This window comes from Mucor velutinosus (assembly GCF_035048745.1).
Source record: "Mucor velutinosus strain NIH1002 chromosome Unknown tig00001547, whole genome shotgun sequence".
Taxonomy (NCBI): domain Eukaryota; kingdom Fungi; phylum Mucoromycota; class Mucoromycetes; order Mucorales; family Mucoraceae; genus Mucor; species Mucor velutinosus.
This window is the reverse complement of record NW_027041901.1, coordinates 532,466-560,451: the sequence shown is the minus strand read 5'-3', so window position 1 is coordinate 560,451 and position 27,986 is coordinate 532,466. Positions and strand designations below refer to the sequence as shown.

Here is a 27,986-nt window from a genome sequence, read left to right as displayed (position 1 = left end):
AAAGTTGAGCAATAGTGGCAATAAGTAACTGCCAGATGTGAGCACTTGTTTAGTGCTATTCCGGTGGCTCAGAAACGCCTACATGCCAAGATATTAAGGCCAGGAAGATGTCAAATTTGACTGTATCCTATACATTTGCTTGCTAATAGGCACGCTCTTGTTGTAATACAATAGCGTAAAGACATTGTATGCATTAATCGAGATAGAGCATGCTGTTATATCCAAATATTGTGCTGGAAATGTAAGGCTAGGTAGTACTGCTGTATCGCAGCACCACAGCACAATGATACAACTTATTAGTAAGCCGATGACAGCTGTAAGGCAAGCTGGACATTTTAGATGCTATAGGTAGTCTGCATCTAGTAAAAACCGTTGGATAAGCATACTGTAATCAACACTTATGTTCGTGTAGCAACATTTGTTCGTGTCAAACTATATTACATAATGAAAAGAGTTGATTTTATCAAATTTGCCTCTTGTTCCCTAGATCTTGGATCTGGTGTCTATTTATACAAAAGCCTTTGAAGAAGAAAACCAAGTCCAAGTAGTAACTTCACTCGAATGGCTTATGTGCTTATAATAATGCTAAAGCGGAAAATCTCTGAGAAAGCCTTAATTGTATTAGTAGCGCATAAAATGGAGCTGTTTAGATTTCCTCTTAGATGCATAATCAACATCTCATCGCAATGCATTTGATCGTTTAAGAACCCTGATGGAAGAGCATTGATTGTCCGCTTTTTTAAGGGAAACGCATTTTGATTGTCTCCCATCTTCTTTCTTTTCTTTTCCTTCATCCTCAAGTATATTACCCTAGATTTCAACTGGACAAATGACCTGTTCTAATGCCATAAACAAACCACATGTCAAAAAAGGTCCTGCACCAACATCTGACGAATTACCACTCGGTCAAAATCATAGACATGATACCACTGCCCCCAACCATACAATTGCTACTAGCACTGCTACCGCCAGACCTAGTATTACAATGTTGATGGATCATAAATTGACCTTATTTGAATCTGCACCTGTGGAATTGTTAGATAGGGAGTATAGAGACTTTCTAATGGCTAAGAACCAATACAGCGAGCTGCACGCGAATTGGAAGCGCGTCCGCGAAGACGAACCGGAAAACTTGGAGGGGTGGATTCAGAATAACAAGTCAAACACAGGAAAAGGATTGGCAGAGTTGACTCCTTTAAGTGCTGCTCTGCTACAAACTGGCATGTTGGCAGAACACTCTGAGATGGGCGAATCCTCCCAAAACTCTGCAACAGATGGTAAAAAAAGCAGCAGTGGGAACTACAACCCCTGCTCAAGAAGTGCAACTAGAGCTTCATCATCAGGTCTTTCAACACCCACAAACATACCAGAGAACGTGGATAAAACAACAAGTGAAAAGGAAGATGTCGATTCGCTGAGTGTTGGCAGGAAACGTAAATCAGTCTGCAGAGCATCCAGAAGGAAGTTTATCAGAGTATCGGTAGTAGCTTTGACAGCATTACTCGATTCAGCAGACTGTCAACCATCTTCTGGAACTACAGCAACCTCTCAAAAAGAAACTAGTCTACGAGGACAGCTCGATCCCAAAGATCTTCAATTGTCAGAGACAGTGTTAGGCGAAGGGCAATTGGGTATCGTGCGATTAGGGTTCTACCGAGGGCTTTATGTTGCATGCAAATCAAAGCGACTGTTTACACGAAGCGATGCGTTTCATTCTCAAGCCAAACGAGAAATGATGTTTGCAGCCAAACTAGCAGCCTGTCGTTATATCAATCGGTACATTGGATGGATTTGCTGTCGTCGAGAAATACTGGAACGATCATCTTTTTATACAAAACATAAGCCAACATTGTATATAGTTCAACGCTACGTACTCAATGGAGACGCGAGAAGCTATTTAGAGAAACGAGGTAAGCATCCATCGAAAAATACTGTGGAGGGTTACCAACCTGTCGTCTTAGAAAGCTCCTTTAAACCGCAAGAGGTGTTACAAGCGTCGATCTGCTTATTTGCAGCATTAACAGATGCTCATACTTTGAATATCGGTATCGTGGATCTGAAATTAGAAAACTTTTTAGTAAGTGCACTGCAGTGATTTAAGAAATGAGTGAGAGACTCATCAATTGTAAAGATTGACTCGTCAGGAGCTGGATGGCTGACTGATTTCGGATCATGTATTGAGTTTAAAGACGGTAACGAAATTGCAGATCTTGACAAAGAAGAAGTAGCATGGACAGAGCATGTCGCCCCACCTGAAATGACGCAAAAACATATATTCACCAAAGCATCCGATGTTTTTATGGCCACCTTGATTATCGCAGAGTTAATGACAGCAGACATTAGCGATGTGGATTTTCAAGACAAAATTCTTCAACGAAATGCGAGAACCGGAAAGGTGGCATTCTCTTCAACGCCCATCAATCCTGTATACAGTGATTTCTTTACGCTCTTGAAAATGGGATTATGCAATGACCCTAATCAACGACCCACAGCCAAGGCAATTCTGGATTATTTACTTTTGATGAAAGAATAAATATTTAGTTTTTATTTAAATAAAATAAAGTTAAAAAGCACGTTTGCCTGTCATGATCTCTCGCCACATTCTCATGTCGCCACGGAATGACCAAATAGGATATCTGAAAGTAGCAGGTTTGCTATGTAAACCAAAATGTTAGTCTCGCTGCAAGAATTCATGCACTATCCGCTTTTTGTCAATGATGCTTACTTTTTCTCAAACATGAAATGACCAACCCAAGCCCATGCATAGCCTATTTGTGTATCAGTGCAACTTCTTACTATGTCTCTCAACATCCACTCACCTTGAATGATGCCAATCAGCAGTAATTTAGGCTGGCGACGCCTAATAGCCAAAAGAGTGAGTAGAAATGTAATAGTTGTACCTGAAAAATTATCATCAGTTTCCATGACAACCCAACTTGATCGTAATGAATCAAGAAAATCTTACCAACAATGTGTAATCGTCTGTTTGCCTTGTTGCAATGTTCACCCAGATAAAATGGGTAGAATGCCTCCATTGATTTGAATCCGCCCACAGGTTCAGTTCTCTTGGAGTAGTTGTGGTTTACAATACCATTCTTATTTTCCGCGTTTGTTGACATGTTTTGGATCGAAATGTAAAAAGAAGAGGATGCAATTGAATAAGCCTGAATTCGAGTTAATTTATAGGCAGTTCACGTGTGCCGAACAGTGAACAAACGAAAGAAACAGAAATATAACCAATTTTTCCCACTCACACCCAAGAATAAAGGTTATGAAATCGTATTTAACGTTGTATCCCATTAGACACGGCCAATTAATTAGAAACCCACAACTCGCCGTGCCATTGTAATTCAACAAGCCTGAAATTAAACAGTCGAACCGTCGTTAACTTTCTTTAAATCTGTTTTCCTCTTTGGAGGAAATATTTCCTTTCTAACTGAATACATTAACGAAACGGTTAAAGAGGATTGTACGGCAGAAAGATTAATTTTCAATCGGGCATGTTTCAAGATGTTTAACGGCTTTCACTCAAGCATCGTTCTTCTTGCCTTTGGAGACACACTTTTTAAGCTTATCAACTATAAATGAACAAATTGGGCCTATTATATCTTTGTAAAAAAATGGCTTTAAGTGTGGATTCATGTTTTCATGTGATATTTTCTGTGTTCCCACCCATTAAAAAAAACCAACACCAAATTTTGAACATCTTTTTTCTTTTTTATCCTTATACTTTATAATATCATGGTTAATACAGTATCTGATTCATTGGACATGTCTACTGCCTCTATGCAGAGCACTAGAGAGGACAGCACATCGCCTCTTGACAATTCCATAATGGAATCACCACCGACACCACCAAAAGAATCGCAATATATGAATAAACCTCAAGATTACCAACCTTTGCACACACTCCCTGTCATTCCAGCTGGACAGCATCAGCATCAGCATCATGAGGATGGAGAAGAGGAGGACATCATCATCAAAGAGCCATCTTCATTGGCATTTCTCAAGGGCCATGTTCGTTATTTCCTGAAATCCGCCTTACAATTTGTATTCAAAGATAATAATCTGCCATTACTTATCAACCTTATATATCATCTCATTGCAGCAAGAGCACTACTGAATAAGCCATGGAGAACAGTGACCCGATACCTCGGCATTCCACCTACACCAAAGCCAAACTCTGCATTAAAACATCAAATTGAACAAACAACATCCATTGCTATCGATTTATTCAGAACGCAAGGTGTGTTTCATTTGGCTATGGGGGCATTAGCTGCATTAGCGTTAAAGGAGAGAAGACAATCTTCTGAAAGATCAGCATTATTTGTATTGACATTGTCTTCTGTGGGTCAGACATGGTCTCATTTCAACGCTTATTGGAAATCTAGTCATCAACAATATAATCTCAAGGCATTGCAGGAAGTAGGTGGTTCGGATTTATTGGTGACGTTGATCAGCTCTATTGCATTATCAAAGACGGCCAGAAGAACAGGAAGATTGATCTAGCTGCGTTGAGTTGATTTGACGAGTCCTTTGCTAATGTGGTAATATACAATGGTTGAATCAGAAGAGTAGATGGCTAGAGTTAAACGGCTATATATAATGGAGCTGGTTATTTATGTAATCATGATTTCACCCAAATAAACTGCTTACTCTTCTGGGGTATCTATAGAGTCGAACAAGTTTGTGATTGTATTGACCGAGAGTTTTGCCTCATCTTGCAAGATGGGTATGATGACAAGCTCTTTATCCTGGTTATGCATAAGTAAACGCTCTTCAAGGCATGAATGCGCCAACTTACTGTGTTCCCTGGTTCATGCGCCATGAACAAGCATATTTGCAATCCCTTGTTAGGTGTAAATTTCACATCTTTCCATTTTTTTGCCAAAACAAGATCTGCAAATACTCTTTGCGAGAGAGAGATGTTGTTAGAGGGAAACCCCTTGCAAGCCAATGCAATTTTATCGAGCTAAAATGATGTTAGTACTGAATACTTAATTATGGTTATCACCTACTTCTTCCTGGTAAATCATAAAGAGTGGGAAAGAATGAATAGGCGCGAGATTTGGTTTTCAAATGGAGAATTTTTCGCATGTAGACATTTCACACTTGAATCAACATGATATTCCAGCATTTAAAAGAGTTTTGATACTTCATTAAACCAAATTGGCTCAACCAGGCATGTTTATGATCATTGGATGATATCAATCAAGTGTACACTCTTAAATATAATGCAAATCATAATATGCTCCATAATAATATGATCATTGACATCATTATTCAAAACATCTAGACCTCTTTCAGTAAAAAGATGATATGTAGCGGTTGCTACTGTTACCATGGCAACCAAAATTTAGACAACCATACACCCTAGAGCCAGTAGTCAATGTATAAATGTTTGCCATTGACAAATGTATTTGCATTGCATGAGGTGCACTGTACATACGAAACATTCGGGCATTTAAACAGCTTGTACGTATTATTACAGTGAAATCCATCTATTGCAATTATAAATTTTTTCCTTTTACACAACACTACAATTTTTGTTTCATAGAATACAACATGTCCAACTCACCTCATCCATCGACTTCTACCAGAATGAGAGAAGAAACACCCACTACAGTACATGGTTCCAGAACACTGACAGTAGAGGAAATAGCACAGCAAGGACAAAGTGGAGATGAAGATGTTGTTAGCTCGGACGATGGAGAGCATGTTGGTGTATTACGGTTGAGAGGAGATATGAATGCTAGAAGAAGACGAGTGATTCAATGGGATGAAAATGTCATTGATAACGAACATATGAACAAGAAAAAGACAAAGAGTAAGTTACTACAGAATTTTTATTACAAAGAAAACCAACATCATTGTGTAGTTTGCTGCATCTATCATAAACCTCATTCCATTGGGGAATCCTCAGAATCAGAAAGTGATAGCTCAAGTGATAGCAGTAGCAGCAGCAATGGAAACGATAGTGATCATGGCAAATGTAATCACAAACACGCTCAAAGAAAGAAGAAGAGAAATCCTCGAGATGTCAGTCCAAATGCTTATGAACGCCAGCCCGTGTATAAAGGTACCGTTACAGCAGCACAAGCGCAAACCAAATATATACTAATGAAATCAATAATACAAAAACTTAGATCGTTCTTTACCCTCATCATCAAAGTAAATATAGTAAATGGATCATTTTGTATTATAAAAAGGGATTTATAGGTTAAGGAGTGTGTGCCTTTTTATTTTTTTCGCACTACCATGCCATCACGGAATGAGCAAGAGAGAGGGAGAGAGAGAGAGAGAGGAAAAACGTTTATATTTTATTGACATTTGGTAGTGGAAATCCTAATAATCTTCCTTTTTTCTCTTTCGTTTCTTTTTTGTATTATAATATGGGATGTGCTCGTCAGGACGAGAAATTGGCTGCTGGTCATCACAGCTACAACGACAACAACAAGCGCATAAAGAAAAAAAACAGCCGATCCAAATCCATGTTTGAATTGGCTGATAATCCATATGCGGATGACAATTGCTACTGCTGTAATGAAGATCATGTCGACGCCAGTGCAAGTTCCACTACGACAAGACGCAATAGTCTCATCTACTCTATATTAACATCATCCACATTGAACCAGCACCATGACATGTACACACACACAGCATCCACTACGACATCCGATGCCATGCTGTTTCTGCTGAGATTCTCCAAACTGCTCGTTTCATGCGGTGCACCATCACATCGGCTTGATCATTGCCTGCAATCATTGATGCAGAAATTCAGTGTAAAAGCACAGTTTGGCTATTTTCCCGGCTTTCTCGTCGTTTCGTTTGGAGATTCTGGTAATATTATCTATAGAAAACAGGAGAGAGATATTCATCCGAAGACTGAATACTAAATATTCCTTGCCAATACCTTTTCTGCATATTACTATCAATAGAAAATTTAGCTGCATCAGTCCAAATCATCAAAGCGGAATCCACCCTGGATCTACATAAATTAACATTGACATACCAGCTATTTGAATCTGTACTATGCGACGAGATATCACTACAAGAAGCCATTGATCAATTGGATCCCATCAGTCGAGATTGCACCCTGTATCCAACGTGGCTGACATGGCTAGCTTATGCTGTGGCATCCAGTGTGAGTGCTCCTTTGTTCTTCTCGGGAAAGGCGGTCGACATGGGGTTTTGCCTCTTGCTAGGTCTCATTGTAGCCATTGGGTTTCTGCATGTGTCTAAAAGAGTGACCCGATTTGGTAGCATCTTTGATGTGCTACTGAGTGCCATTGTGGGCTACATTGCTTCATCTGTGTCTGCTCGATTCCCAACCACTACATCTTGCTTCTATGCTCTCTCTGTAGGCGGTGTAGTAACATTGCTGCCAGGGTACACGACCTTGATTTCTATATTGGAAATTGCAGCAGGTGAAGTGGCATCAGGCACACTGCGTCTCACCACAACACTGATCTACTCACTGATGATTGGATTTGGTCTTGCTATTGGTGCCAGTTGCCACAAGATCATGTTTCCCTCTCTGGCGCTAGTGAGTGCAGATACTCAACAGTGCGAGAATGATATATCCGCTTGGTATCATTTCCTGTTTGTGCCTCTGTTTGCATTAGCCAACTTGATCATCCTCAGAGGACATCCTCGCAAATTCCCAGTGATACTCACGCTGGCGGCCGTCTCCCATTCCGTGCATTATTTCTCGCTCTCTTGGTTTGTCTCCTATCAACATGTAGCTACAGTGATGGCTGCCTTTGCTGTAGCACTCTTGTCAAACTTTTACGCAAGATTCAAATCCACAATTGGGTTTGTCGACATGATAACTGGCTTGCTATTTCTGGTTCCTGGTTCAGTAGGGGTGTCCAGTTCCTTGAGCTCGTTTACTTCATCCGCACATGCAAACGAGATTAATATTATTTTGAATGCCAGTCAACAGGGCGTCATATTCGCAACACATATGATGGTGATCACTGTCGCTGTCTCTGTTGGCCTTGTGCTGGCTGCAGTGGTAGTGTATCCAGTGCGAAAGATAGTAGATTACCGTAGAAAGACGCCTCGTTATCGACGACGAAATTGGGTTGGAGAAATCACCTTTTGAAACTGTAAATAAACCTGTGAAGATTTGGAATGTGTTTCATATGGCCAAAGTCTATACAATTCACTTTTTTATACGTTTTATTTATTTCCCGGATAGATGTATGTGCAAAATGAGATGGAACGAAAAAGAAAAAAAAAAGACATGTAGCTATACATGTTTTACTTGGATTCATTCAAAAAAGGTTGTTTCTCTTCCTCTTGTTCAACGTAGGCAGGAGGTTGTGCCTTCTTGTCCCAGATTTGTTCGTCAGTGGCATTCTTTTGATCTTCAACGAGTGCGACAGGGTCATAGGATGAGGGTTTGAGCAACTCACGGATGATCATAAAGATGCCCGCAAAGAAGGCAACAAAAGCACCGCCAATGAGGCCCTGGTTCACCGAAGATGTTTCATTCCACCAGTCTTGGAGATCAATGGACTCGCAGCCGGGACAATCAACAATGTTAAAGACATCATCGTCTTGGAATACGCTTTCGTCCTCAATGGCTGCAGGACCAGGCAACATGAAACCAGTGAGAGGGTCGACAGACCACTTGATCAATGAGCCGTTTTCGAACACATCCAAAATCTGCTGACCAGCTTCGGTCTGGACTACCTTCTCACCGTTGATTTCAGTGATTAATTCTTGGACGCTGATTCTGCGGAACACCATGCCATCATCTGTCTTGAGTTCGTCCAATACGCTTGCAGTAACTTCAACTGTAACAAGGCCGATATCAAAGGTATCAGCCAACAATGCAGCGTCTTCTTCTGATGCAATGGACAATTTAGCAGGGTTGTTTGCCATCTGAGCCTCAACTTGGATGTTGGAGACGCCAATATCAACTGGTCTACCGTTACACATCAGCTAAATAAAATAGGTTAAAACATATGCTGATGATTAGCCAAGCATTTGCTGTGCTATACGTACTTGGTTCTCGACGACATCAAAAGTAACTCGCACTGCCATGATGCGCTCAGCCAAAAGAGTGCCATCGTCATCAATCAAGTCATCCACTCTGGTGACAGTAACAAAGAGATGCTCATCTCCTTGTGCATTGTAAGTGTTCTCTGCAAGATCGATGGAAGTAACAGAAATATCTTGCAGTGGAGCAGCGATAGTCAAACTAGCGAGGGCTATTTCTAAATGTTAGTTTTGCATCATGGCCATTTAGAGTCAGAACTTACCTAATAAGCATGTAATGGACAGTAATTTATTGACACTGAATTTCATAATGTGCACTGAAAATGTGAAAAAGAAAGAGAGGAAAAGGAAACAGAAAAACAACTAGCAGGAAAAAAGAAAAAGAGATAAAGGAGTGAACCAAGAAAGAGCAAGAAAGGGAGTGACATTTATCCAATCAATCATGCTATTAATTAGATTATTTCCGCACATCAATATAAACAAATACACTCTATACAGTGGGGCTGATGCAGATTACTCGATTTAGGATGTGTATTCGTGGGCTCATTCTTGGCAGCTTCCTATTGCCTTTCAATGTCCTCTTGATTGAAAGAGTCTATATACAGTCATTGTTCAAGGTGTACATGTATTGAACGCATCTAATGATACGTTGATGGTTACCATCATTTGCTAGATGAGATGTAGCCTCGACACACGGGAAATTGCGCAGTGGCATGAATGCAAACAAGCTATACAATAGACGACAGCATGACGACTATGTATACATATACTAGTCGATCTATCTCGCTACGCTCGATGTCGGCGTCGCCCTGTAGGCTCTCGCCAAAGACATTCTAAATCAAATATTATAACATTTTGGTATATCAAGTAGATTTTAAAAAGCCAATTATTAGTTAGTAAAAGAAAGGTTATATCAGAGTCAGGAGGAGGAGAGGAGGTATCTCCCTCAGCATCCTTTTTGCTTACACTGATATCAAACGAAGCCTATTATTGGGACAATGGGAAAGAACATTCAGGTTTTATGCAGCATTTGTACATCACAATCGCCATTTTCTGATAATAGCTTGTCATATCATTCACTGCTGATGCTCTTAATAGGATGGCGGCATAAAACTGGCCATAAGTAAATACAGGACTTGTGTAAGATCTACAGCGAGTTTCTTGAGATATTGTCATTGCAAAAGACAATTTCATAAGATAAAGCTCCCTAAAAAAAGTATTTGCGCTAAGCAATTGTCCTTTCAATTCCATGATCCTCATTTAATCAGCATCACAATCATCATTGTCATCAGCAGAAAGGCATTTGGGTCTGTCAGCCGCAAGCCGCCGACAAATTTGATTCAAACTCAGTTTATTTTTCTGTTCAAGATTGGACAGATTTTGTCTTTTTTCAACTTCTGTAATCTATTTAATAATATTCCGACTATATCAACTGTGATGATCACCCTACGCTTCCTAATGCATTCTTGAAGTACTTTCCAAGGCGCTTCCAATGGTGCTAAGTGTAATAAGTGTTTTGACTGAAATTATTGAGCAATTTAATAAAATATGAAATGAAGTTTTTAGCGAAAATAGCCATATTTTGCATATGAAAACCTCATAAAAGTGATTTCAGATGTTGCTTTGGATCGAGAGAAACATTTTGATTCAATACATACCATAGTAAAAGTCTTCATTTTCAAGGTGAAAAATGCAATCGTTTGATGTTTGATGAAAGCCATGAGGTAACCCCTCATGGTTTTTGGTCGATTTTTGGCCATGTTTTTTTTTTTTGGCCCAAAAAGTTGAGCAAAGGTGCCAGAAAGTTACTACTACTCAAGTACAATTATTTGGCGTTATTCCGGTGGCTCAGAAAGGTCTACATGTCAAGATATGAAGGCTTGAAAGCTGTCAAATTTGGTTATGTTTTGCCTTTTTATGGCTTTTATTTACACGGCATGAATCACATCTTTGGTAGCTGAAATCCTCTGGAAGGGCGGTTCTGCAGTCTGTCCACTTCTAATTCGAACAGGAGGCATATTGATTTCGGTAAAGTATATATATATATTCCCAACTATTCACAGACATCCAGATGTTCATTCATTTGGTAGTTTCTTTTTTCATAGCTGCAAATAACGTTTGTATGCTGGCATCACTCGAATTGGATTGCCATTGCTCCATCATATACTACTGATCGGATTTTCCACTAGCACGCAATGCACATGTCAACGAACCGCAACAGTTGTCAAATTCATGCCGAGATGCTCCAAGCAAAAGGCACAATATACTCCAGGACAGTTCAATTGAAAGGAGGCACTAGCTGTATGGCACAAAGCGCAGGAGCTCGCAGGACAACTTTACTTCAAATTGTCTCCTGATCTGACCTGATCTGATCTGATAGCAAAATCATGTCTAGTTTGGGACGACAATCAAGTCTTGCATTTGCTTTGCCAGTCCGTCGTCCTGATCAGATGCATCTGTATGGAAAGTTGATCTGTTTCATGGAGTAGCACTACAAGACATGACAAGCTGCATCTTCATGTGCTTGTATCTAGACTGCTCATACTCTACCTGCGCTCAGTATCCACACCCAAATGGTGCTAAAAGATCTCCCAATTCAGCAATACTAATCTCGTTATTCAACAAAGTGTAACTCATCAATTAGAATAGACTGAATTTGACGGACAACAACAGCATGATGACATTTATTCAAAAAGTGTGATTCCAAAAGATAACAGCAAAATCTATGATAAACATGGAGGAAAGGGAATAAACTTGATTTAAGCCTCTTGGTCCTAATGAATAGACGGGGGAAAATGAGTATACACGTCCACATGTCAAAATGCAATTTTAACAAACCTTTTGGAAGACATAGGTCAAGTGACACTTGCCACAGTATTGTCTGTCCTTGTGCTTGGCCATAAAGACACCAGCACCACAAGTGGCATTAGGACACTCACGACGGAGACGGGTGATCTTACCAGACTCATCGACCTTGTACATCTTGAGGATGGCCATCTTGACCTTGGTGCGCTTGTGCTTGATCTTCTTGGGGGTAGTGTAGGTCTTCTTCTTTCTCTTCTTACCACCACCGAGGAGCTCAGCGTTGAGGTGGAGAGTAGAGTTGTCTTGGACACCGTAGAGAGCAAGAGCCTCAGAGTCTTGGAGAGACTTACCAGCGAAAGAAAGACATTGGAAATCAGCGTCAATACCTTCACGGGCAGCAATCATGGACTTGACATTCTCAACAGAGGTGGAGGAAGTGACCTCGAGAGCGAGGGTGTTACCTGCAAGGGACTTGACAAAGAGTTGCATTGCAAACAAGATGGATAAGAGAAAGAACCTTCTGGCTGGAGATGGGGATGATAGTTTAAAATTTTTTGGCTGACCCAAAATGCGAGCAAGAAAGAGAGAGAGGGTAAGCAGTCGTTTTCGGGCCAGTTACAGAAATCCAAGGTACGTGGCTTGTCTACATTGAATTCGAGAGAAGCCATCGTTCTCATTCTGCATTAACCTTTGTATATATTAGACATTATGGGACCCAAATACGAGCCTCGCTCCAAGATTTATGATTTGGATCCAATAGAAGCCGATGATGAACTCGATTTGGTAAGCTATCTAAATGATGGACAGAGAGTAGACGATTAAACAATGTTTCTAGGAAATGAGCAGACTTTACGCGGAGCATCGCAACGTGGCCATGAACAAGTCTGAAATTGAGCTTCACAATTACTTACAAGACAAGGCATCACAAAACAAGAAGGAATACAATGAGGTCATCCTAGCGCTATTGTACGGCGCTTTGACAGAGACAGAAAACGCACGCATGGTAACTAGGTTTTTTGCTGTTGTTTGGCATGATTTAACCCTCTCAGGCTAGTTCTTTCAATCCATAGCATCTGTCAACCGAGACAATTACTTTGCACTGATACAGAAACTACAAGCCATCTTGATGTCTGCTAAATTTCAGTATCTGCGATCTCCAGTGCGAGATCAAGTATTCTGGCTGATCAGCGAATTGACCCATTTGGGAGTTCAGCATGTCGATAGTCTATACATGATTTTGATGCGACAGATTCGAGGTGGAGATATCAGCCAGTTCAATACGACACTGTGCGATCACATATTGCGACTCTTTGAATTGCATAAATCATGGCTAGAGACTAACCCCAAAGTGATACCCTTTGCAGTATACACCTTTTTACGAGCCATTGCAGATCATCGCACTTCACAATTACAGCCATTACAGCAGAAAGAGATCCGATTTGTACACATGCTGATGAGAGAAAAGTGGATGCATTGCGTGCCTATCGGTAGAGACTTGGTACGTGTGCTAAAGGATCTATCCACGTTACCTGAATTCGCGCAACTATGGGAGGATGTGGTGAACCATCCACACAAATTGTCGCCTAAATTTGGAGGCGTGCAAGCCATGCTCAACTCACCTACACCAAGAGACTTTTTAAAGTGTCGTCTGACACCTGATATTGAACACAAGTTGCTTTTCATACTACAAAACGTGAGTTTTTCTAGTGTTTTGCGGTATGGACAACCACTAATGCACTTGAATAGCTTCGCATCACTCATTTTCAGAAAAACTTGAACTGGTTCACCCAGCGATTCCTTAGCACACCTGAATCCGAGCCATTTTATGTGGACGTTGTCAGATACCTTGTCGCTGGATGGTATCCGTCAAACCAGATTCTGCAGAGTGATATTGTGCCTCGTTATGTGGTGATTGGCAGCATGATTCGATCCATCAAAAGCAATAGTGTGGCTGCCAATGTCAGAACGGCATTGATCTTTGACTGGTTGTTCTTTAAGTCGAATGATAATATCATGTTTATAGGTAAGAAGCTTTGAATAGCAATTTACAACCCAACTCACACTGGACAGAACCGGCTATGCTACTGATGGAGCGATCTGCTGAACGCTATGCGCATATAACAGCTAGCCTGATGCAGTATCTTAAGCGATCTGTGGATGAATACTTTCCTCCCATGAAGGATTACATGTCGCAGTGCGTTGCGTGTGGCATGCGAGTCATGCTATCCAAGGGTGTTATCCGTAGTCTACTGCCTATCTACCGATGTCCTGCAACAGAGCAATTGACCCGAGACAACATGCAAGCCTTGTTTTCCGAGTTCTTGGTGGAGGATGTGCATCAGCAAGCACAGGGCCCACCTTCTCTGCCATCGTCTGTTACTATGCATGCCTCAACTCCATTACCACCACCATCAGCAGCAACCATTACTACGCCAAAACCCGAGCCTATGGATGTGCCATCAGAGCAAGATGAGGGAGAGGTGGAAGAAGGGGAGCAACGCACCATGGACACAGCATCCAAGACAATGAAAGAGGACGACGACGACGATGCTTTTCTATACGGTGAATCAGATGGCAGCAGTAAGCCACAACTTGTACAAGAAAATCAAGACATGGAGATGAGCAATGACATGGAGACAACTGAGGCTCCTCTTATTGCTGTCTCCACATCAGATACAGTGGACAGTGAAACGGACGATACCCAGATGGAAAAAGCAGCCATGGCAGATGCAGACGAAGAGCAAATGGCAACAGACGATGATTACGAAGACGACGACGAATCAGCAGAGGGACTACAGAGTAATCAGTCGTACTGGATCTTTGGTGATTCGTTGAAGCGATTCAAGGAGGCCTGTCAAGCTGTAAGAGCTGCGCAGAAAGATGCAGACATGGATGAGTACAATGTGCAGATCTTGATTGTAAAGAGAAGCCTCAAGGAGATTTTGGCAGTATTCTTGAGAATGGCGATACCCGCAGAAACATTAGCTATTACCGTGGGGCCATCCATCCGAAATATGGTGTTATCCACTTTGCTCAACTGTACGGCAACCATGGCAACAGCAACAGACGACGAGAGCATATTGGCAGACGCTAGCAAAGACGCATTTGATCTTGTCATGTCTACCTTTTGGAATGTGCGCACTGTGGATGCATCTCGGGACAAGCTTGTGCGTTTAATTGGATGCATAGCTCACACAACCAAGATGAAAGGAAAACGACACATGATAGGCATGCGTTGGTGGGCATTCATAGCAGCGTACGTCTCTTTTCTTTTTGTCTCCTATGTCGTACTCATTCTTTGTGATAGACAATTACAACACGACATGGATGATACCGAGGTTTGGTTTTCAAGCATGTTGAAAAACTATGAAACCTACGTATTGCATGCTTACGCTATGGAAGAATCTGAAGTGGACCAATCCAAGTACCTGAAAGAGTATCTACGAGGTGATCTGGAGGTAAATTAGCAGTGATCTGTAAGATGCATCCACGTTACTCACCTGCAATAGATGCTTGCGGAATACAATGTTCCTCTGTTTAATACCGTTATACCTCTTATTTACCAATATCTACCCAATGCAACCGTCGGCAATTCTGAATTACTAAGAATCACACTACTTGTACTTTTACCGGATGCTGTAAGTGGCGCTGTTCTGATAACACATACATGTATTGATCGGTCTTTTGTAGATGGGCAAGATCGTTTGCAGCTTACACTTTGGAAACATGCGTATCTTTGGTGATACGATGGATACCCACTTTCTGGAAACGTCATTGTCGTTACCAGCATATGAGACCATGTATTACTGGCAGTTGCTGGCGGCAGAAATTCAGGGCAGTACTCGGCGTATTGAGCAATTCTTTCAACAAGAGCAAGTGGCTACTATTCTCAAGACTCAATGTAGGCCTTTTATCGCATCTAAATCAAGCCAAAGCATTAACTAACTTGCATGTATATAGTTAAACAAGAGCTGATGCCATCGCTCATGTCTATTCTCACATCGACTCAGCCTTCCAACGACCTGATTCACGCCATGATCCGCATCGTGCCCACACACCATATGCTAACACAACCTCAAGCCCAGCTCGTATTGACTTGTTTACAATACTGGTCTATTCATGCAGCAGAATCACTTGGATCATCGTTGAACGAGTTGACTCTGTGGTTTATAGATCAAGTCGAGTCAGAGACTAATGAGTTGGAGGATGCTACTACATTCCTTTCACTACTAATTCTATGGTGGCATCAAAAGTCTGTTTCAGGTATATGTCGGTTCAGAGGAAGACCAACCATGTGTTTACTCAATCTTGGCTTATTTCACAGATACATTCAAAAACAACAAACTACTGCTATCAAAGGCTTACGCATTGGGCAGTTTGGTTGGACACGAGTGTCCTAAAGAATGGAATCAAGGTATTTGAGTAATGCATCATACATGAAAGCTACAACTCATTATTATATCATAAACGGTAGAGTTGCCGAGAAAGAAGAAACGATCCATACTTGTTGATTCAGAGGAAGAAGACGACGCTTAGTGCTGTTATGGCGCCCATGTATATAAATAAAATTCGCTTCTCGTCTGCTGTTTCCAAGGACATGAACATGGCATCGACGGATTCGCTTGTAAGCATTATCATGCATGGACTGGGGATGAACTCCTATGAGGAAAGGCGAAAGTGCAGGGAAGATGCTACCAGCAATATTCCTCTACAAATGCCCTTCAAAGCGAGCATATCATTTCTGCGCGCGGGGCAAATCAGAAAATTAAATGTAACATGATCCACTGTGCTGATTCGGGCCTAATTTCATCCGCATGCATCTGATTTGAGTTGAGTCAGGGCCGTAATATTGTAACGAATGCAACTGCCATGAGGCAATTGCTCATGGTGTATATTCCAAATCATATCGACTAGTGTCCTGTAGGCATAAGCTGCATGCGACCATGCCATAGTATGTATCAACTTGCGTTTTTGCGGATCAAGCGTTGCTCAGAATACAAGTGATGGATCGATCTCAAAGAACTGCGAGAATGCATAGCCAAATTATACAGAAGCTTCTGTTTTTTTTTTCCAGCCAAGATAGTGTCATGATTACACAAGCCTATCTTAATAAATAAACAGGCAGTTGGATGGATTGTGTCTCTTTTTTGCTTCTTCTTCCCTTCACTCATGACAAAATATCTAGATCAACAAGTAAAACCGTCTAAATATGCCATCATTCGATGGTTTGGATTTGATCAATTCGTACCAGAGCGAGCTGTCACCTCGTATTGGGTCTCATCAAAGACGTTTTTCATCATTCGATTCATTGTCACACTGTATTCCACTGTAGTGTTTTGGACCTATCTCGGGTTGCTGGCTTCATTTGCTGATGTGAAGGGCTTTTTTTCTGCATTTACGACACTAACGTTCATCGGTCTCCATGCTTATTTAGTTGTGAGTTTCTGATTCGAGCCCTCCAATGCATACTATTAATCTTTAAAACGTATAGACTGCCTGTGTGTACCACTTTCGTTATTTACGGCACAAGAATGTCGATTTCCTATTGAATCAGCCATCTGTATTGAATTACTTATTCCTGTACCTTTATGCCACTATCGTAACATACAAGTATGTATTGATCCTAGCTTAGTTCAAAATGCTAATCGACTCTCGCCGTAGCATTTTAACACCTGTTGTATTCTGGTCTATTCTCAACAAGACAAACGACGGCGTGCCTGTTGTTGTAATGTGGATCAATGTGTCTGTGCATGGCGTTTCGTTTTTCATGATGATCACCGATGTGATCTTTAACAGAATCAAGATCCCTATTCGACTGGTGTTGCCTGTGTTCTTTACTGTTATATTCTACATGTTTTTAGCCTTCGTCATATTTGCGAGGTATTATATCAGATGCACAGAAATACACTGAATGCTCACATGCCATGTCTATTCTTTTGTAGTACCGGGAGATGGGTTTATCCCTTCTTGGATTGGAGTCAAGGGCCACCCACAGCCATTTGGTATTTCGTAGTGGCCATCATTGTTGTGGCGAGCTTCTTTCTCATGATACTGATCCACTGGATTCGAGATGTGATTGCCAGAAAGACAGGCCGAGCTGAGATATCCGCCATCTCTGAAAAGACGACCACACAAGAAACGCATCAGGATCAATCAAAGCTGGAAACAAGCCAATCTAACGCTACTACCAGTCAAGTTTAAAATTAACTCATGTGTACATTACCGCTGTACTTGTAATACCAAAATCTTCATAGACGACTAAATCTTTAATACGTTAATATCACATTCACTGTTCCTGAAGACAGAAATTTTAAATGTCAATAGTGAATGCGCATGATCTGAAAGAGATTATCTAATGATTTGCTTATCACGTGTTGTTGGTGTTTAAACGATACGCTTTCTGCAAAAAACCAAGTGAAATACCTTTCTTTTCTTTCTTTCATACTCTTCATCACCTCATACCATGTTGAATCAGGGGGCTTCTTTACGGCCCTTTCATCTACGCATACTATTCCCACATCTACTCACATTGCCAAAGACAGATCCGAGACGAACAAAAGCACCCACATCAATCACTCAGTCCACAGCCATCGACCTCGAACTATACACTTACTTTGCATTACTATTGCGAGATTTCATACATCCTTGGTACAAACTTTTATCAACAGACGAGGATCTCAGTGCTGAAATTATAGATCTACTGACCTTGATTGTACAGAAGCTAGAAAAGAGATTATGTGAAGAGGTATCTTTATCAAAAGAAATTTGTCATGTAGCATTATCTCATTATTTTGCATGCAGGTGGATTGGACGGAGCTGATATTGCTTGATCTACCCAAGCTATTGTCCATACACTATCACGACTACAGACAAGCAAAGCGACGCATATACATGGATCATGGCAGTGGAGGCAGCTCCTTGGTAGACTTGTTTCACGGCATGCAACCTCATTTCGCACTACAGCCTGTGGAAAATAGAGAGAGAGAATACCTAGCTGCATTAACCGAGTCATTGCTCAAGATCCTGCTGCAGCCCAAAGACTATAACAGCGATTGCGTTCGGCATTTAGTGAGAGAGATACTGTCCAACTTGGTGCTATCCAACTTGATTGAATCGTTAGCGGATCCCTACACCATACACATGATTATTTGTAAGGTAATGTAGTCAGGCATGTGTAGACTGTGTTGAAAATCATCAAATTGATCAAGTAAGCAGTTGTTGGGGTCATATGAGACGACACTGGATGAGTTGGAAGTATCTGCCCAATTTCAAGAAACCTATTTCAGTGCGCTTACCAACGGACAATCACCACACAAATTAAAACAAGAGTCAAAAAACACTCAGTTTGTGAGCAGCAATGATATCAAGGCTGCTGCTGCTGCCAAAAAAGAAGAAGAGGCCGAGAGCCTAACAAAACAAATGCAGCGATTACAACAAGAGCGACGAAAAAAGGAAGGAAATTCAGGACAAACGATCCTGGAGGAAGAGGATCTGCCGCAACAACAACCTCAGGAACCGAGAAAGCGATTCTCGTTTGCTTATATTACATTGCAAGTGATACTTGCACCATTCCGCACATTTTGGATGTATATCATGGCCACCATGACACAATCACAGGAGCATTATCACAGAGTCAATCAGCACAAGAAGAGGACCCGTCAGATGCGACTTGTCGAGCCTTTGATGGAGTTTGTCTTTATAGCCAGTCAAGTAGAAGAACGACCGGTGTTGCAATGGGCGTGGCAAATGATGGCCATGTTCTTTTGGCCCTTGATCCGAGTGTTTGGTGGTGGTCTGCTGATTGACAAGTTTTTGGAACAGACAGTGTTGCATGTGTTGAGTGAGGATCATGTCGTGTTTTATCTGCGGTTGGGGTGTGATCTGTTATGGCCCGATGGTGTGTTTATTCAAAGAGCGGATCCGCCTACCCCATTGCAGAGGGAGCAAATGAGAGAAAGAGCAGAGCGGCTATTAACAGTAGCTATTCCAGGTAACGTGAAGGAGATATATCTGTATTGAAGTACTCTGAGCTAACCCCTCAAGGACAGCTAATCTGCGAGGCATTTTGTTTGAAGCAAAGGATCTAAATCAGCTACAGATCCATGTTCATGACATGCTTGAACCTCTGCAGAACAAGCAAATCAACAAGCATTTACTGTACCTGCTGGTGGATCTGATATTGACTAAGGTTTTACCTGAACTACTTACTAGCAACTAATACGCCTATTCATTGTACATAATCCTAATATATTTACATTATTTAACATCCCACTATGATGTGAAGCCCCTCCATAAACGGCCAGCAACTGTGGATTTGGCTTTTTACGGTGCCCCACGTTACCAACAATTGAAACAATTCGTATATGGACAGACAGCATACTTGCTTTCTCTTTCACTACCCAAACGTATACAAAACACTGCGTGATTTGAATGCATTCGAGCCGTGATTTCTCGTGCTAGAAGCCGTTTTAGACGTTTAAAGTAGCATCAAACAATTGCTCTTATCCAGCACTCACTTACTGACACCGTTACTCAACTTTTTCGAGACCTAAAAAATATCGCCAGAAATCGACTAAAAACCATGAGGGTGTTACCTCATGGTTTTCATTTGAAAATCAAACGATCGCGTTTTTCGTCTTGAAAATGAAGACTTTTACTATGGTATACGAGCCTTTCAGCACTTCGGGTGGTTTCCTGACCTACACTTCGCTTCGGTGGAAACCAACCTACGTTCAAACGGCTCGCGCTGCCGCGGGCCTTTGGCTAATATCCCAAAATTAATATAGCTAAAATGTTAGAAGAGGAACCCTGATTGTTGATTGATATATAATCACTAATCATATGAGTGTTTATGCTTCGGATGGTTCTCACCGAAGCGTAGCGAAGGTAGAGAACCAACCTGCGCAGCGGCAGCTCGTGCTACTGATTTCTCTTGCGTATTTTATCAAAATACTGCTACTTTCATTTTGACCCTCCACTTACACATAGCAACCCTTCATATTATCTGTGGATCTGATTCTTATGTGATGTTCTACATCCATATACACGTAGCTACTTCATATACGGGCAAGCAGCATACTGGTATTCCCACTTTTTAGTCCTTAGTGTCCCTAATACAGCAAAATATGAGTGCATTTGAGCTGAATTTTCTTGCGTTCAAGGCCGTTTTAGATCGTCAGAATAGCCCCAAATGGTTGCTTTCATCTGGCAGTTACTTTCTGACACTTTTGCTCGACTTTTTGGGGACCAAAAAAACATGGTCAAAAATCGACCAAAAAGCATGAGGTATCCCTCATGGTTTTCATCGAAAATCAAACGATCGCATTTTTCATCTTGATAATGGAGACTTTTACTATGGTATATCTTGAATCAAAATGTTTCTATCAATCCAAAGCAACCTCTGAAATTATCTTTGTGGGACTTTGATATGTAAAATTTCGACATTTTGGCCATAAACCTCTTTTCATATTTTTACAAATCATTTAATAAGTGTATTCAAAACATCTATTTTACTTAGTACCATTGGAAGCGCCTTGAAAAGTACTCCAGGAAAGCTTAAGGAAGCATGGGGTGATTATCATACTTCACTTAGTCGAATCTGCAAAAATAGCTCGATCGAGTCCAAAATTATCAAAATATGTCCAATCTGGAACAGACTATGATTCTGGGTTTGAATTAATTTTGGCTGGTGGGGCCAGCTGGAAAACTCATGCCCTTTTCATAAGGCAATACAGTAGTAAATGCCCTCGAAGCGTATAGAAAGTAGGTAGAAGGTCATAGCACTATTGTTTATAATGACATCGTCTTGCATTCTATATTTAATAACGTTAGTCTGGACATTGACAATGCATGGGTTGCATAAAATGTCTGCAGTAAGTAATGAAATCTCTGAGGCTCTGAGACGTCGCTCAAATAAAACATTGACAGCATTGAGCAGAGGAAAGAGGGTAGAAATTACAGTGGTTTTTGTTGATTGATTGTAAAATCATTATTCTCATATGAGCCAGGTCTGATAGATGCCTTGAAACTCAGGTTCCATATTAGGATTGTAAAGTGCAAAAGTACTGAACATTTATTATGTTATGATATTAAACTAAAATGTTTCTCTCGATCCAAAGCAACCCCTGAGACTTTGTTTGTGAGGCCATGACAAGTAAAATCTCGGCATTCTGGCCTAAATAGCTATTTTATACTTTTTAAAATTGCTCTATAAGGTTGTTTATAACATCTTTCATTAAAGGCGCCATTGAACGCGCCTCAAAAAGTACTTCGAGAAAGGTTAAGGTCATATGGGATGATCATCACAATTTATATAGTCGAATCTCGCAAAATAGATAAATTGAGTCGAATTTCTTCAAAATCTGACCAATCTTGAGAAGCAGAGCGGGGACTAAATTATGTATGCACTGACAGACACACTGATGGCTTTCTGGTCAGGGCAATGGTTATTTCTGAAGCTATAAGAAGGGAATTGCAAATTGAAAGACACTATAGCTTATCTTGATTACCGTATTTTACTTTTTTCACGTTTAGATAGTCAATAATTGTTGACGATTGCTTATCCAAATGCGAATTTCAATACGAATTGCGAAATTGCACATGGCAGTTGACACTTCAAGAACCCCAACATTCTATGCATATTTCATTGCAGACAAGTCTTGGCTGATTTAGAGTTTGTTATTTGCACATTTCTCATGTATCACTGAGTTGCCCAACATCATGTTCTTTCGCTTCGAAAGGCTATAAATTTTGTGACCTTTCAAAATTTACAGCTGAAATTCAACATGCTCATAAACTTGCTTCTATCTCTTCTCTTCATCACATCCTATTTCTGGCTTTGGACAGTATTCGACACACAAATGGCCAAGAATCAAGGGACAGAGATTGAGTCGCTCAAGAAGGAGCTCAATAATAAGGAGAAAGATGCTGACAAGGAAAAGAGCATCATGAGAGGTCTTGTCAAAAGAATCAAAGGATTAGAAAAGGAGAGAGACACGCTATCAAAGCAGCTTGAAGATGCAAAGTCGACATCCGGTGATCAACAACAACAAAGAGCGGTTGCCACACTCAAAAACCAAGTAGAGGAGCTTTTGCTAGAGAAAGAAGAGTCCAAGAAGAGTTTACTCTTGTTTATGAATACGGCGGAAGAAGCAGAGCAAAATCTCAAGCAACAAATTGAAGCGTCTGAAAAGCAAAGAGCAGAATTCGAGAGCATGAATCAGATGCAACTAGAATTGCAGGAGAAATTTGACAAGGTGATTGCTGAAAAGGCGGAATTGGAGAGCAAGCTTAATGCAACAACCAAACAACAGATATCCAACAGTGAATTGGAAGCTTTACAGAAAAAGTTGGATGCAGAGATGGCAGAAAAGCAAGCACTTCAAACTCAACTCAAAGAATTATCAGCCAAATTGGAGTCGCTTACAACTGAATTAGAGACATCAAATAACCAAGCACTGGCTGCAGCCAAAGAACAGCAAGATGCCTTGCAGGAAAAATTGAATGCTACCATTTCTGAAAAAGATAAATTGCAAGTAGCATGCAAATCACAAGAAGAAAAGCGAGAGGAGATGATACTAGCACATGAAGCCAAGTTGAAGCAAGCGGAAACAGAATCAGATCAGGTTCAAAAGCTGTATGACGAGGTCAAGGAGAAATTGGAGGCAAATTTGACTGAAAAGACTGACATGCAGACCAAGCTGGAGGAAGCTGAGAAGAAGTTGGATGAATTAACCAAGCAAAACGCCAACAATGCCAATAAGAACAACAATGGTATGAACAACAAGCTCAAGGAGAAGATTCGCCAGAATGTGGAATTGGAAAGAAAGTTACGAGAGCTGGAGACATTACATGAAGCTGAATTGAAGCAGCTAAACAGCGATAAGGAAGAACTGTCAAAGGAAAAGTTAGATCTGATATCTCGCTTGGAATCAGCCGCTGATGATACCAAATTGAAAAAATTGGAAAAGGAATTAAAAGATGCTCGCCAACATGAAAAGAACACCATCGATGAATTCAAGTCATCATTGGACAAGCTTACAGGCGAGAAATCCGATTTGAAGAAGCAATTGGACCAAGTCGAAGCATCTATGGAGCAAGAGAAACAACAAGCCGCTAAACAACTCGAGGAAATTAAGACGAAATTACAGAAAGAAAAAGAAGACGCCCTCAGTCAGCTCAAGACAAGTGGTGATGACAAAAAGAATAACGAGATCAAAAAGCTTCAGGAGGCCAAATCAGCACTGGAGGAGGAAAAGTCGGATGTGGTGGCTAAATTGAAAAATGCTCAAAAAGAGGCCGAGTCATTAAGCAGTGAATTGGATGCATCAAAAACCCTAGTAGCATCAGCAAATGAAGAGTTATCAAAGATCAAGATTGAATTTGAATCTAGCAAGGCAAAGACTGATGAGCTGGCTAGTATGGCTGAAACCATTAGTCAGCTTCAAGGTGATTTGGATGCTTCACAAAAGACCCTCAAGGAATCTGAATCCATGGTTACTCAAACCAAGGCATCTCAGGAGATGTTGGCGAAGGAAAAGGCAGATTTGACTGCACAAGTATCCAGGTTACAGCAGGAGCTTCAAGCAGCGTCCGACACCAAGTCTTCTCTAGAAAAGGACAAGGAGAACCTCTCAAAACAACTCTCTGAAGCTGAAGCCAACCTTCAAGATGCTTTTGACAAGATGAAGGATAGCGACGCCATGACAAAGCAACTGGATGAAGCTGAATCCAAGCTGAAGGCGATCACCAAAAAACTGAATGACACAGATGAAGCACTCAAGGTTGCCAAACAAATGCTCAATGAACGTGATCAAGAGCTTGCTGCAGCTCGCACGTCCCTTGAAAACTTGGAAGAGGTGGAAGAAAAATCTAAAAAGTATGTTGCCGTCCTGAGCAAAACCAAAAAGCAAATTGTAAAGTTGGAAAAGGAGAAGGCAGACGCTATAGCTGAGACAGAGTCTACCAAAGAGCAATTGACCCGCATGCAGCAAGAAGTAGAGTCCATTAAATCTCAATTGAGTAGAGCGCAACAAGAAGCAGATACAACAGCTAAATCTGAAAGCAACCTCAAGACTGAATTATCACGACTCAATGCCAAGCTGCAATCCAATGAATCAGACATCAACATTCTGCAAAAGGAGCGCAAGGAAGCCATTGAAGAGAAGGATAGAATGTTTGATGAATTTCAAATCAAGCAAGCTGAATTTGAGAGCTCCCAAAGCAATGCTGAAAACTTGCAACATCGTTTGAGAGAAACTGAGCGTCTGGTGGAAGAAGCGAATGAAAAGGCTGCTGCTTTAGAGGAATCGCAACTCGTCATGGAAGAAACCAAGCGTGCTTCTGGTGTTCAGCAGAAGCAATGGGATGAGCAAAAGAAGAGATTGGAAGAAGACCTAAAGCAACGATCTGATGAAGTTGCAGAACTCAAATCGCTGGTTAAAACAACTGAAGAGTCGATGGAAGGTCAAAGCAAGCAAGTCCAATCGCTAGAGAAGAAGCTTGAAAAGCTTCAAGCGGAAAGCGATCAAACGAAGAAAGAAATGGATCAATTGGAGAGCGAAAAGAAGGATTTGCTAAAGAAGTTGGATGAAGTGCAACAAAAATTGAGCAGACAAGTTGAAGAATTGAAGGAAAAGAGTCAACTAGAGGTAATCATTAGCCAGAAAGTTTGATTATGGGCTTTTTAACTGATTCGTAAACAAAAATAGGCTCAATTACAAGCAGCTAATGAAAGTATTCAATCCATTCAGCAAGGTCAAAACAAAGAACTTGAAGATCTAAGAGCGAAAGAAGGATACCTCAAGACGCTGAACAAGGTGAGTGAATCAGTTTTTATGTTACAGACAGTTCATTAATGACAAGCATTACAGACATTGAAGGAAGAGGTCAGAAAGCTATCCAGAGCTCAAAATCAACAGCAACAGCCATCATCATCGCCATCTCAAAAATCACCACAATCCAACCACACACAACTAGACGCTCGTCCTAAATCACCTATCCATACTGAACCGCCTCGTCTTATCCATTCCCCTTCAGACAATCCTCGTTCATCAAGGGCATCCATGTCATCTGTCAGTGGTAATTCAGTCAAGGAAGAGGAAGAAATTAATCTAGAATACCTTCGTAATGTTATTATCAAATTTCTGGAATCAAAATCAACAAGAGCACAACTCATCCCTGTGCTGTCCATGATGTTGAAATTCACACCTGAAGAAATCAAAAGACTAAATCATGTAGCTTAATATCAGTTTCTTGTATATCAATAAAAACTTTATAAATAGACTCAATGGTTGATTGATTCAAGCAAAAGTTGATTTATATACCTGAAGAACAGATGCAGCCATTATCCAGGTGTCCCTGCACAAGCGTAGTTTCACTGTTCTATTTTCATTACAAGCAACTTCTTTGCTGCTGGTGGCCGCAGTATCTTGTTATAACTTTCGTTCTTGTCACTATTAATAATGAGTAAAACAGGCCTAAACGTAAGACTCGATTTTACAACAAAGTATGGGCTTTCATCAAGCACATAGCTCAAGCTGTTGACGGATCCTTTGTGTTATGTCAAAATACAATGTAAAATTGAATCTGCCAAAGAATTGCCCTTTTATTGAGAATGCATCCCAAAGATGCATTTATATACTTTTCATTATGCTAGGGTTTATAACATGATGATGAACTATAAAACAAATAGGTTTACTATCTACCCAACAATTGATTTTGTAAATCATGATTAGCATGATTTACCCAAAGAACCTAAGACTAGCCTAAAACCTTTACTGTGAGACCTTGCTATGGCATTTGATATAACGCTTTGATCTTATATTGTTTTTACCTATAAGAGTTCAAGTTATTTAAAAGCATTGTATATGGCCGCTTTCTAATAAATCCAACAGAACTAAATCAATACATGGAGGCTCTGTATTTGTAACACCTGAGTCATTGATAAAGATAGCAATGAATACATCGTTGTCGTTAAGGAAGCTTCATAGTTGTATGAATAATCGTTTGTTGACGGAACCCTCACTAACATCGTAGCATACAGTGGATTATAAAAGTTCTTGTGATATTAGTCTTTTATCAACGCAATCTACGGGCGCCTACAAAAAAACCATTATATAGACGTAGACGAAGCTATGAACTTTCTGAAAATACCTGATGCTCGCTACTGTTTCAGAATCTAGCATAGTACTACACTACCGTTGCATATTTTGTTTTTGATTCAAGAGTGTAATTCTCAATAAAACTGAATCTTGAATGCAAAATCACAATGCGAAACCACCTTTCTCTTTTTACGACAACAGCTAATAGTGCAGTATAAGCTAACATACAGTATAATACGGTTTATTGATTTCGCTGTTTCAACCTCTGAGCCAACCAAATTGCTCGAAAACTCCGCTGACCTAAAAAAAATTTTGCGAGGGTTTCCCTCTGTTTTGATGTGAGGCAAAATTTTAAGCGCCGCTATAGTAGCAATATAGCCGCTGCTATCATCAAACTTCCCTCAGGTGCTAGAGCATGCCTTACTTACACCACCTAGCTTTAAATTCAGGCATTGAGACCCTCAATCATCACTAAAGTAAGTAGCGATAACCAAGTGGAGGCGGCCTATCTACCTCCTAGCCTCGGATAAACTCTTGTTGAGCTTCAGGGATAGGCACATCCACACAACGTAATAAAGATGTATGCTTCAAAAGAAACATAATAATAAAAGAAGCGAACATAACAATACTATAGGAGTATAGTAGTATATGTAGGCAAAAGAAAAAAAAGAATGCTCACACGAAGTGAGTCAAAGGAAAGTATGTTATGAATAAAACACTAAAAATGTTCACGTTATTATATTCTTGTTATTGCAACAAAAATACATACATGAGCAATGTGCATGATAACAGTCTGATGATGTAAAAGAACACAAATGCGCACAATTGCAGGAGCAACAGTAGCAGCAGTATAAGTGTTGTAATACAACATGAAGACCAATGTTGTTTTCATATGAAGCGACAGAGGCAATACAAACAACAATCCACGGCTATATAACAAAGTATCACAAGAAGGGCAATACAATTATATAGCAGTGTGTCATGCTTGCTATTCGTAAATACGAAGCAACAACATTGCAAGTACTTGTTGAACTGATCATATCACAGCCAGCAAAAAAGAAAGAAAAGGCA

At 40.6% G+C, this 27,986-nt stretch overlaps 11 protein-coding genes across 11 annotated transcripts; 8 read left to right on the top strand and 3 right to left on the bottom strand.

The window, feature by feature from the left end:
* Nucleotides 1-829: 829 nt before the first annotated feature.
* On the top strand, nucleotides 830-2,533 carry ATC70_006604 (uncharacterized protein; the record flags this gene model as incomplete). The annotated part of the gene is made up of 3 exons (XM_064825877.1): nucleotides 830-1,910; nucleotides 1,962-2,077; nucleotides 2,132-2,533. 3 exons carry the CDS (start codon nucleotides 830-832, stop codon nucleotides 2,531-2,533), a joined length of 1,599 nt encoding a protein of 532 aa, XP_064687391.1.
* Nucleotides 2,534-2,563: 30 nt separating this feature from the next.
* ATC70_006603 (uncharacterized protein) lies at nucleotides 2,564-3,119 on the bottom strand (the record flags this gene model as incomplete). The annotated part of the gene is made up of 4 exons (XM_064825876.1): nucleotides 2,564-2,654; nucleotides 2,726-2,768; nucleotides 2,820-2,900; nucleotides 2,966-3,119. The coding sequence occupies 4 exons, from the start codon at nucleotides 3,117-3,119 to the stop codon at nucleotides 2,564-2,566; spliced, it is 369 nt and encodes a 122-aa protein (XP_064687390.1).
* A 622-nt stretch (nucleotides 3,120-3,741) lies between these two features.
* Nucleotides 3,742-4,509, top strand: GUT2_1 (mitochondrial glycerol-3-phosphate dehydrogenase; the record flags this gene model as incomplete). Its single annotated transcript, XM_064825875.1, has 1 exon — nucleotides 3,742-4,509. One exon carries the CDS (start codon nucleotides 3,742-3,744, stop codon nucleotides 4,507-4,509), a length of 768 nt encoding a protein of 255 aa, XP_064687389.1.
* A 1,056-nt stretch (nucleotides 4,510-5,565) lies between these two features.
* Nucleotides 5,566-6,175, top strand: ATC70_006601 (uncharacterized protein; the record flags this gene model as incomplete). Its single annotated transcript, XM_064825874.1, has 3 exons — nucleotides 5,566-5,827; nucleotides 5,879-6,079; nucleotides 6,147-6,175. 3 exons carry the CDS (start codon nucleotides 5,566-5,568, stop codon nucleotides 6,173-6,175), a joined length of 492 nt encoding a protein of 163 aa, XP_064687388.1.
* A 217-nt stretch (nucleotides 6,176-6,392) lies between these two features.
* ATC70_006600 (uncharacterized protein) lies at nucleotides 6,393-8,107 on the top strand (the record flags this gene model as incomplete). The annotated part of the gene is made up of 2 exons (XM_064825873.1): nucleotides 6,393-6,840; nucleotides 6,939-8,107. 2 exons carry the CDS (start codon nucleotides 6,393-6,395, stop codon nucleotides 8,105-8,107), a joined length of 1,617 nt encoding a protein of 538 aa, XP_064687387.1.
* Nucleotides 8,108-8,265: 158 nt separating this feature from the next.
* On the bottom strand, nucleotides 8,266-9,318 carry ATC70_006599 (uncharacterized protein; the record flags this gene model as incomplete). Its single annotated transcript, XM_064825872.1, has 3 exons — nucleotides 8,266-8,952; nucleotides 9,016-9,221; nucleotides 9,273-9,318. 3 exons carry the CDS (start codon nucleotides 9,316-9,318, stop codon nucleotides 8,266-8,268), a joined length of 939 nt encoding a protein of 312 aa, XP_064687386.1.
* A 2,450-nt stretch (nucleotides 9,319-11,768) lies between these two features.
* Nucleotides 11,769-12,303, bottom strand: ATC70_006598 (uncharacterized protein; the record flags this gene model as incomplete). The annotated part of the gene is made up of 2 exons (XM_064825871.1): nucleotides 11,769-11,783; nucleotides 11,848-12,303. 2 exons carry the CDS (start codon nucleotides 12,301-12,303, stop codon nucleotides 11,769-11,771), a joined length of 471 nt encoding a protein of 156 aa, XP_064687385.1.
* A 219-nt stretch (nucleotides 12,304-12,522) lies between these two features.
* Nucleotides 12,523-16,350, top strand: ATC70_006597 (uncharacterized protein; the record flags this gene model as incomplete). The annotated part of the gene is made up of 11 exons (XM_064825870.1): nucleotides 12,523-12,597; nucleotides 12,650-12,817; nucleotides 12,869-13,507; nucleotides 13,561-13,837; nucleotides 13,885-15,070; nucleotides 15,122-15,272; nucleotides 15,324-15,452; nucleotides 15,505-15,715; nucleotides 15,775-16,077; nucleotides 16,139-16,228; nucleotides 16,289-16,350. The coding sequence occupies 11 exons, from the start codon at nucleotides 12,523-12,525 to the stop codon at nucleotides 16,348-16,350; spliced, it is 3,291 nt and encodes a 1,096-aa protein (XP_064687384.1).
* Nucleotides 16,351-16,983: 633 nt separating this feature from the next.
* Nucleotides 16,984-18,015, top strand: ATC70_006596 (uncharacterized protein; the record flags this gene model as incomplete). Its single annotated transcript, XM_064825869.1, has 4 exons — nucleotides 16,984-17,250; nucleotides 17,306-17,424; nucleotides 17,476-17,694; nucleotides 17,757-18,015. 4 exons carry the CDS (start codon nucleotides 16,984-16,986, stop codon nucleotides 18,013-18,015), a joined length of 864 nt encoding a protein of 287 aa, XP_064687383.1.
* A 262-nt stretch (nucleotides 18,016-18,277) lies between these two features.
* Nucleotides 18,278-20,032, top strand: ATC70_006595 (uncharacterized protein; the record flags this gene model as incomplete). The annotated part of the gene is made up of 4 exons (XM_064825868.1): nucleotides 18,278-18,559; nucleotides 18,616-18,969; nucleotides 19,030-19,804; nucleotides 19,863-20,032. The coding sequence occupies 4 exons, from the start codon at nucleotides 18,278-18,280 to the stop codon at nucleotides 20,030-20,032; spliced, it is 1,581 nt and encodes a 526-aa protein (XP_064687382.1).
* Nucleotides 20,033-22,673: 2,641 nt separating this feature from the next.
* On the top strand, nucleotides 22,674-26,057 carry ATC70_006594 (uncharacterized protein; the record flags this gene model as incomplete). Its single annotated transcript, XM_064825867.1, has 3 exons — nucleotides 22,674-25,463; nucleotides 25,524-25,631; nucleotides 25,686-26,057. 3 exons carry the CDS (start codon nucleotides 22,674-22,676, stop codon nucleotides 26,055-26,057), a joined length of 3,270 nt encoding a protein of 1,089 aa, XP_064687381.1.
* Between the last annotated feature and the right edge of the window lie 1,929 nt (nucleotides 26,058-27,986).